Raw genomic sequence first — 11,132 nt, forward strand, 5'->3', positions numbered from 1 at the left:
ATTCGACTGTGTGGTCTTTATAGTGTGGGGTTCCGTGTTGCATCCTGCCTTCTTAGGAGTCCATCACTTTTCTCACTATGTGCGTTGTTCCTAGGAGCACACTCTTCTGCATGAGTCCTGAAGCTAATTCGGCATCTAGTTTTTCCAGGTTCCTTTTCAGGGATCTTGGGATCGTGCCTAGCGTTCTTATGATAATGGGTACAATTTCCATTGGCATATCCCATATCCTTCTTATTTCTATTTTCAGGTCTTGACACTTGTCAATTTTTCCTCTTTCCTTCTCATCTACTCTGGTGTCCCATGGTATTGCGACATCAATGAATGATACGTTTTTCTTAATTTATTATTATTATTATCACTATTATTATCATTATTCAGAAGATGAACCCTATTCATAAGGAGCAAGCCCACAGGGGCCATGACTTGAAATTCAAGCTTCCAAATATGGCGTTTATTTGAAAGACGCACCAGAAGGTGATGGGACAGAAGGGATCACTTATTAAAAAGACAAATGGATATAACAAACTCATAAATAAACAGAAACAAATATAAATGAATTATTAATTGGAAAGCAATTCAGCTGGGATACTCATACCTCAAATAATGAGAGAGATGAATATTTTAAAACTTAAGCCCAGATGAAAGCTGAGACATGATAAGGCAAAAGAGTTTGGAGTCTCGATAAGGGTAACTAACCTAGTGAGAAATGAAATAAGGGGAAAACCAGACAGCATGAAAGCAAGGGAAGTAAACGAAAATTGGAACTGAAACTAGAAGAGGGGAAACCGGAAAAACATTAATTCTCTTTAGAATAAATATGCAGCAATAATAAATTCTATTTAGCCTGACAAAGTCTTGTGAAAGTTAATTTTATTTTTATTTCGTATATATAAAATATGTAAAGCTGAGTATATCTTAGGACGTAAGTGCGTGGACGTAAAGTTATCAAAATAAGAATATTTTGCATCACTTGTCTAATCTTCACCTCAAGCAGCAATAAAAATCCACAAATGGTTTCATTATCTCGCAGTGACAGCAATTACGTACATAATTTACTCTCTAGTATGAATTTTTCTTGTCATATTATTTTTCGATAAGGAATAATGATCCATTCGATATCTTTTTTTTTTTTTGGCGCTCGGGTGTTCTTCTTAAGTGCGAGAAAGTAAAAAATCTTTAAAATAAAATATTATTATTCTTTTTCTTGGCTAATGAGACTTTCACATCTTCATATTTTATATTTGTTGACTTTTATATGAATTAAGGTTATTTTGCCGTTAATATGATGAATCGACATGATATTCTATAGAGTTCCTTTCTCTTTTATCGTTCGTTTGCAGTTGCAGTTCCAGTGCCCTCTTAATTAGACATGAATAGATTTGAAACCATTTCAGTGTTGTGGATTCCTTCCGCGAACTGAATGACCATTTCCTCTTATTTCAATTCCTGTAACTCTTGAACTTGGACGCCGACCACCTTGGACCTCGTGCCCTTTAGCTCCCGTCAACTGTACCGAGAAAGGACCTGAACCGCTTTTACAATGAGCCACCTCGATTGGCCTAACACCGCCTCCCTTCCCTTCCCTTCTCGTGCCCCTAGCCAACAACACCCGCCCGCCACCAGGTAGTACTACCCCAACCAGCCTCCTTCGCTAAACATGGCAAGCAGTGGCTCGGGTCACCGTTGTTGAAAGTCTGGGCGCCGAGCAGTGCAGAGCAGAGAGCCAGCACTCAGCCAGCCAGTGGTTGTCGAGATGTGTTCGAAAGGGGACCCTGTAGCACAGCTCTTGGCGAGCTTCGAAAAGCGTGGGATTAATCCGGCGTTGCTCGCTAAGCTCCCAGCCTATCAACAGATCGTCCAAAAACGAGCGACCCTGTTGCAGCAGAGGGAGTTCGTGAAACTGGTGAAGAGCGAGGATGCTGACAGTGATGAAATAGAAGTGTTAGATAAGGGATTCGTGAGTTCGCGTTGTGTCCTGTACAGTTTAATCATCGGTGTCGTGGCCGTGATTCTGGGGTTAATACTTCAGTACGAATTGCACACGCAGCATGGATTTACGAGAGTGTGGCTGCGCTGGGAGAACATCGATCTACATGTTGAGCAAGTGAGTGGATTTTGTCACTTTTAAAAAATAGAATTAGAATTGTAGTAGGTGTAGAGCAGGTACTTCGTAACCTTTGCACGTTTCCTGTCCTTTTTGTTGCTCGCTTCTGTTGGAGTTGTCCCTCCGACTTTTTTTTTTTTACTGATATTTTTTGCTTTATTTGCCATTTGTTTATTTGCTGAGTGTCATATGCATGCTGTATATGAAACTTTCTAATATTTCTTATCGTCAAGCAAGTTTAGCTGCTTATCACTCGAACTATGCGAATGCAAAGATAGTTCTGGACGACGATTATTTTTTGAATTTTTGTCTGTTTGTCTGTCAGTATCTATTTGCCTCCACATTTCCTGTGAAATAATCCACAATTATCTGCGTGATACTTTTTTGACTTTTGCTATAGAAGCCCTATTGACAACGCCTCTCAAAGCAACTTCAGTTCATTCTTTAACTAAGAATGAAATAGCCGTTAGTCTCTGTTACTTATATTGTAAAGAGTGTGACCCAGCCTGCCTCCTAAAAGGTCGAAGATTACAAGACAGGAGAAACAGGAGCAGGAAGAAAATTCCAGAGCCTGAAATTTGAGGGAAAAACAAGTCACCGAACCTTGCAATCAAATAGAGTAAGTATTAAGAAATGGCGTCTCTGTAGTAACAGCGATAAGCACTTTCCCCGCCAGGTAACAAACAGCAAGCAAGCTTCTGGAAGTGGACGGCATGTCTGTCATTCTTGTCTAGGTCTAAGATCAACTTTCAGTCCCATCCAAACCCCTTTCACAACGCAAAACAAATCCGTTGTGTTATGCGTTCTCACTCGCGCACCGCTCATTCCAGTATACAATTACTTCTTGCAAACACACACACACATGTATGTATATATATATATATATATATATATATATATATATATATATATATAATAGAAATATATCTGCTTGTGTTTGTATGTGTTTTCGTGTATATTTACCTAAGTCTATGGATGTACTTTATATAGCTCCTATATGCTCACAAATAGTCACAACCAGCCTAAAAAGATTCAAAGAGCTATTAAAGTTATTAAGCGCCATATATGAAAAATATGTAGAATATTGTTCCTCAACATAATATTGTAATGAAATGATGTATTGCGCACATTAGATATTTTAAATAAAAGATAAAAAAAAGTAATCAGTAACAACATAAGTTATCGTAAGTTATCAGGTTTGCATTTTTTTTCCTGTTATTCTTAAAATTTAACAAACGTCGTCTCGTATCACTCAGAAATCAATGCAGGAACCTTATTTAATAGTCAAGGTAGTGTTATGAATGTTGATTGCGGCAAGCCTAAAAAAGAAGAAAAACGAAAGTAATGCCACTTCAATACAGAGAATTGCTCGGGTAAAGAAGCATCCAATAATAGGTAGCATGTAAGTCTATACTTTTTTTTTAATATTTATTAACTAACTTCTTATACAAGTAATTGGTTGTTGGTTTGTTAGAGAATTTAATCATTATTTTATCTGCTTTTATACGATTGCTCATCCTGTGTTTCACTTTCTACACAATGGCAAATTTTTTTTTAATAGTAATTTGCTTACCAAATTGATGGCACTTTTTGGCGTATATAAATTCAAGCACATTTTGAACAACAAAAACAATGATTATCATATTAGTAATAATGATAGCTCCTAGTTTTGTAATGGTCTTACAAACACACTAGAGGCCTATACTTATGTTCAACATTAAATTATCGATGTCATTCTGTAGCTTTGAGAATTTGTTTTTATTCGTTTGTGCGCGGTAGAATGTCCTTGGGATTGAGGTGCTCACTCTTAATGGAGATCCTCAGGTGTATCTATAATGAAGGATTCCAGTTTGATGCTCCGCTCGCCTCGATGTGTTTGTTTGCGTCACATGAGATCCTCTGTCGTTATTCAGTCCTCCGATGCTGTTTTTATCTTGGATGAATCCTAAGTCATGAAATTTCATCAGTTTGTTATTCCAACTTGTTATCGTTCATTTCTTCCTTATGAGCTGATTCGTGTTAGCAACGAAGGTGTTTATTTATGTTTCATCTTCAAGTGGCGGGGCTGACTTGATATAGTTCTTGAACATTACTGCAAGCAATAGCATTACTTTTTTTTAGATATTGTGCAACGAATATTCATGTTTTATTATATAATGCTTTGTATATGTGAGTAAATACTTATGTGTACATTGATGGTAGTTATGCACCGTACTATAAAACAGGAAGCTATTATATATATAAAAACTCACGTAAGGAAATTAATCCTTTTTATGGATCCAGATAGATCTCAAATTAAATCATTTAGATAGACCTCAACATCTGTTTACATCTGGATGCATCTAAAACTGTCTCTAGCCATATCCATCTCAAAATATATCCACATGGAGATCCATCTCAAAATCCCTCTGCATCCGGATCCACCTCAAAAGCTATTTGAATTCAGATCCATCTCAAAATCTATCCATAAGCAGATCCCTCTCAAAATCCGTCTGCATCCAGATACATCTCAAAACCTACCCACATCTGGATACATCTTAAAACTTATATGCATCCGGATCCATCCCAAAATCTATCCGCATCCAAGAGTATCTCAAAATTTAATCAAATCCTTCCGGGCCATATCAACCATTCAGCAAGATTTCACTGAAATCCATGACTGATTATGCTATAATGTTGACAAAAGAAAACAGACGGACAGAAACTAATGAGTTCAAGAACACTAGCCAAACCAACCTTGTCGACAAAGGTAATTATTTACATCAGTGACCACTCTCTGCATAAGACTTCCATCCGGGATGTTATGATAACTTCTTTGATAATGCAACAGCTGCTGAGGTTGTTATGGAATGAAATGTTTACGACTGGAAGACCTTGATCCGAAAGCTATAACTATTGTTTGGAAACAGTATTTCACAGATTGGGAGCAAAATTTACTATTAAACAATCTTGTCCAGAATCCATAGGCATCGCCTGAAAACAGTGCTGTACAGACCGGAAGCGAAATTTACGACAGTAAAATCTCGTCGAGAATCGATAGTAATTGCCTGAAAACTAGTGCTGTACAGACTGCTACTGCAAAATCTTGTCAAGAATTCATAGCCATCGCCTGAAAACTGTTTTACAGACCGGGAGCGAAATTTGCGACAACAAAATCATGTTGGAAAATCCAAAGCTGTTATCTGAATACTGATCCTTAGACAAGGAACGAAATTCACCATTGCAAGATCTTATTCTGAAGTGAAATCCGTAACCATTGATTGATAACAGTGTTCGTTAGCCTGTAAGGGTAAATCCACATTACAAGATCGTGTTCTGAAATTCAACGCCATTGGCTGTTAACAGGGCTCCCCAGAAGGGAGCGAATCAGAAGAAAACTGTATGAGCCTTATCTGACGACGCGCGGTGCTGGGCTCTCATGACGATATCGAGAGGGACCCTTGCGAAATTCGTGGCCCATGCATGAAACAGTACTCTGTGGTGTGTTCGCAATACTCTTGATGACTTTCATCTACTTGAGATTGGTCCTGCATTCCAATTTCAAGTGGCATTTACTCAGTAATGTGTTTACTGTCCCTTTGGTGTTTTTATAAGTTTGGATATAATTAAAATTTGTGAAGGCTTCATGCAGGGTTTTTGGGGGGTAACCATATTACTTTTTTCCTTCATGTTTTTCGCAGAGAGAGAGAGAGAGAGAGAGAGAGAGAGAGAGAGAGAGAGAGAGAGAGAGAGAGAGAGAGAGAGAGAGAGAGAGGCTTTAGAGCAAGGCCTGCAGTAGGAGAAGAGAAAGGGAAAGACAGAGGAAGACAAACTGTCTAATCCCAAAACCAGAAAGAAAGAGAGAGGGAGGGAAGGAGGCTACAACTAGTCCCAAAGCAAAATTAGGGCTTGCTTAAAAGTGAACAGGTCATGGAAATTAAAGCAAAAAGTGGGGCAAGAGTTCCTCTATTAGGAAATATAAGATAGCAATGGGTGACTAACATAATAAATGGGGAGGAGTGGACTGACTGGTGTTTCTAAATGCATCAAATTCATTAATCTCAGATGATGATCAGGAATCTCTTATAGCCATAGAAAAAAAGTATGTAGATCTTAGTCATAGTTATCTTCCTGGTAAAACGGAGACGTTTGGTTTTGTTAACTTGGTTTTTCATATGATTGCTAAAGGAGGGTGTCCATTCTGTGGTGAAAAACAAAAAGATTTTAAGTCACACTGATGTTATTTTTACGTACCAAGTAGCTAAAAGGATTTTGTTCATGATGTGCTTGAAAATCAAAAGCTTTTATGCCAACACAAACAATTATTTTGCGCATTTATATATATATATATATATATATATGTATATATATATATATATATATATATATATAATATATATATATATATATATTGTTTCCAGAAGGAAAAGGGATATAACAGGCTGGAACAAAAAAAGATGAAAATATGATTCTCAAAGGAGTTGGTTTTGCTGTCATAAAAACTTTTGATTTTCAACCGCATCATGAACAAATGGCTAAAAATTCAGTATGCTAAAATGACATCAGTGCGCTGTAAAATATTTAAATTGTTGAATATCTTACTTCGCCGTGGGTTTTCGTCAGATTCAAGTAGCCTCAGTGACCCAAAATGACCGATTTTAACACTGAATTGCAAAAATAAATCCGACACTTTCAGAGCCATATTTTATGCGCAGCGGATATCCGCTGCCGAGATTTACATTTCCGGTCCACGAGAATTGGCGCTATAATGATAACTGATTTGTCACTTCCCATGTGTCCGCTTTTCAGTTTTCTGTAAAGGAAAGCTATTGTGCTGGCTTTGTCTGTCAGTCCGCGCTTTTTCTGCCCGCCCTCAGATCTTAGAAACTACTGAGGCTAGAAGGCTGCAAATTGGTATGTTGATTACACACCCTCCAGTCATTAAACATACCAAATTGCAGCCCTCTAGCCTCATTGCTTTTTATTTTATTTAAGGTTAAAGTTAGCCATAATTGTGCTGGCAACGATATATCACAGGGCACCACAGATTCATGGTTAAAGTTCCGTGGGCCGCGGCTCATACAGCATTATGCCGAGACCACCGAAAGATGTATCTGTTTCCAGTGGCTGTGATTATACGCTGTAGTGGCTGTACAGAAAACTCGAATGTGCCGAAGAAACTTCGGCGCATTTTTTACAAATCTAATTTTTTGTAAATAATTGCGGAATTTTTTTTTTTACGACGTGAGTTGGTAAATTGAATTTAATGTTAAGGACAAAATATACCCATTGAGGTCTAACAGGAGGCCCCTCTAGAAATAAGAAAGAATGATGATGATGAAGACACTGATAATCAAGGATCCATTTCTGAAACGTCAAAATGTGAATGAAGATTGATTAAGGATTACCCAAATATTATACGAACGGAAGAAACCTAAAAAGCGTATTACTTTTTTTCCATTGAAAAGAGAAATCAGAGATAGGAAAGTAACAAACAAAGAAAATACAACATACCAATACGATCACAAATATAAGGGAAGTAAAATTAAAATGAAGTAAGATAGGGAATTATCTTTATCCCTGTTTCTGGATAAAGAGAGAAGTCTATTCCTTGCTGAGAAAAGTTGGCGAATTTAGATTGATTTTTCCCTATTTCTTATTTGATAGATAACTAAGAATAGAGACTCCATTCTTTATTTCAAGGAGCAAAGGTGACGTGTTTCCTTCTTTAGTGGGAATAGACTAATTGAAGTATTATACTTACATGTGTGCATGGCATATATATATATATATATAATATTATTAAATATAATATATTAATATAATCATATATTATATATAATTATATCTATATATATATAATAGTTATATATAATATTTCTATATTAAATATATAATATATATATATATTACAATATATCTACAATATATATATATTATATAATACATATTATTATATACATATATAATATAATTATGTATGTATATATTATATATATAGATATATGATATATATATATTATATATATGTATATATATATATATATATAATATATATATATATTAATATGTATATTATATATATATATATATATATACATACATACAATATATATTATTATATATCTAATATATTATCTATATGTATGTATGTATATATATATATATATATATATATATATAATCTATAAATAATTTATATATAATATCTATAATATGCATATATATATATATGTATAATCTATATATATTATTATATATCTATATTATATATAATGTATATTATATATCTATATAATAAAAGGAGCCAATAAAAACACCAAAATATAGAGAGAAAAGTACTATATTTCAGAGACTGCTGTCTCTCTCTTCAGGTATATGTATGAGAAAAGTTTACAGAAAAGGTGGTATTTATAACCAAGAGTTCCTCCCACGGGTAAGCCAATTTAGGTCACCCCGCTGATAATCTTCCTTTAATCTTCTTAAGCGTTGGTTGAATGAAAACCTTGTCGATCACATCTGAATCCCATGCTTCTTTTGAGATGTTCATTACCTGCCTCTCTTTTATTAAGGCTGATTTCATCATTTGACTCTTGTTCCGGCAGTTGCTGCTATAAATTATACATGACAAATTCCAGTTTATTCTGTGGTTATGTTCATTTATATGGTTGAAAATAGCTGAGTTCTGATGTCCATACCTAATTGACCGTTTGTGTTGTATTAATCTCTGGGGAAGTGATTTTCCTGTAAATCCGATGTAAGATTGGTCACAGTCCAGACATGGGATTTCATAAACCCCTGTTTCCTTGGGGAATGTCTTTTGTTGGACGTTAATCAGGGATTTGGCTAAGGTGTTTGGGTAAGTAAATGCAAAAAGGGTTAGATTTTCCGAGGGTCTGCATCACTGTTTTAATCCTGTCCAGGTGAGGAATTTTTATTTTATTGTTGGGTGTTTCTTTGGTCTTGTTTTGAGGGGGTCGGTAGAAAATTACGTTTGCTTTGTGAATTGCTTTCTCAATTATATGGTCAGGATACTTTAAAGACGAAAGTTGCTTACGAATTAGTTCAAATTCTTTTTCCAGGAATTCTGGAGAACAAATTCGTAAGGATCTTAAAAACAGGTTGCTGGCTACACCTATCTTGATAGCAATGTCATGATAGCTAAAGTAGTGAATGTATGAAAGTGAGAACGTTGGTTTTCTACATATGGTAAATTTGTATTCTGCCATGTCTCTGATTATTAAAACATCAAGAAAAGGAATTTTGTTGTCTGTTTCCCATTCAACTTTAAATTTGATGCTGGGCACTAATGCATTTAATTTTGAAAGGATTTCATTAAAATTGTCCCACCTATTATCCCAAAATGTTAGAATATCATCTACATATCTCATCCACAGCATGTTTTTGGGTTTTATTGCATTTATTACTGTAGTTTTAAACGTATTCCATATACTGTAGTTTCAAAGTATTCCATATACTGAAACTACATTAATAAATGCAATATAACCCAAAAACATAATGTGGATGAGATATGTAGATGATATTCTAACATTTTGGGATAATAGGTGGGGCAATTTTAATGAATTCCTTTCAAAATTAACGTCCAACAAAAGACATTCCCCAAGGAAACAGGGGTTTATGAAATCCCATGCCAGGACTGTGGCCAATCTTACATCGGATTTACAGGAAAATCACTTCCCCAGAGATTAATACAACACAAATGGTCAATTAGGTATGGACAACAGAACTCAGCTATTTTCAACCATATAAATGAATAATAATAACCCAGAATAAACTGGAATTTGTCATGTATAATTTATAGCAGCAACTGCCGGAACAAGAGTCAAATGATGAAATCAGCCTTAATAAAAGAGAGGCAGGCAATGAACATCTCAAAAGGAGCATGAGATTCAGATGTGATCGACAAGGTTTTCATTCAACCAACGCTTAAGAAGATTAAAGGAAGATTATCAGCGGGGGTGACCTAAATTGGCTTACCTGTGGATGGATCTCTTGGTATAAATACCACCTTTTCTGCAAACTTTTTTCATTCATCTACCTGAAGAGAGAGACAGCAGTCTCTGAAATATAGTACTTTTCTCTCTATATTTTGGTGTTTTTATGGGCTCCTTTTATTAGATGGAATTCTGTTGTAACAGAATATTTTTACCAGTCTTATATGTATATATATATATATATATATCTATATATGTATATATTATATATATATATATTATATATATATATATATATATACATATATATGTATACATACGTATGTGTGTGTATATCTTATTTATGTTTATAAATTCATACACAAGCAAACACACATATACATATATATATGTATATGGATATGTGTGTGTTTTGTGTATGTATTTATTTGCATGAATAATATATATATATATATATATATATATATATATAATATATATATATATAGTATATTGTCGAACAGACGTGTCTACGTGATTTTCCACATGGAGTCATGTCGTTCACCGAGGAAAAAAATAAAAATAGCAAAGGTTACATGATTCTGTAAATGAATTCATGAAGGCGATCTCACCAGAACGTAGCGATAGATATTTCCCCTTCTCTCTCTCTCTCTCTCTCTCTCTCTCTCTCTCTCTCTCTCTCTCTCTCTCTCTTTTATGTATTTGATGCACTTGATGTGTTGTTTTGTAGATTAGTAGTCTCTCTCTCTCTCTCTCTCTCTCTCTCTCTTCTCTCTCTTCTCTCTCCTAGCTTTTATGTATTTGATGTGATATTTAGTAGACTATATCAGATTTTATAAATTCTAACCTCTCTCTCTCTCTCTCGGCTTTTATGTATCTGATGCGTTTAGTGCGGTATTTAGTAGACTAGTAGTCTCTCTCTCTCTCTCTCTCTCTCTCTCTCTCTCTCTCTCTCTCTCGGCTTTTATGTATTCGATGCATTTAGTGTGGCATTTAGTAGACTAGTAGTCTCTCTCTCTCTCTCTATCTCTCTCTCTCGTGAGTGACTCGGACTATTCTCTCCTGATAAAGATCATTCATTTAGAAGATACGAT

At 35.1% G+C, this 11,132-nt stretch overlaps 1 protein-coding gene across 1 annotated transcript in view; it reads left to right on the forward strand.

Annotated features, from left to right (window-relative positions):
* The first annotated feature begins 1,666 nt into the window (after positions 1-1,666).
* LOC135226756 (uncharacterized) overlaps positions 1,667-11,132 on the forward strand; it is a 52,507-nt gene continuing 43,041 nt past the window's right edge. The window contains exon 1 of the mRNA XM_064266467.1: positions 1,667-2,104. Within this exon, the coding sequence (XP_064122537.1) occupies positions 1,754-2,104 (351 nt within the window). The 5' untranslated portion in view covers positions 1,667-1,753. The remainder of the gene's footprint in view (positions 2,105-11,132) is intronic.

Source organism: Macrobrachium nipponense, chromosome 20 (assembly GCF_015104395.2).
Source record: "Macrobrachium nipponense isolate FS-2020 chromosome 20, ASM1510439v2, whole genome shotgun sequence".
Lineage (NCBI taxonomy): Eukaryota > Metazoa > Arthropoda > Malacostraca > Decapoda > Palaemonidae > Macrobrachium > Macrobrachium nipponense.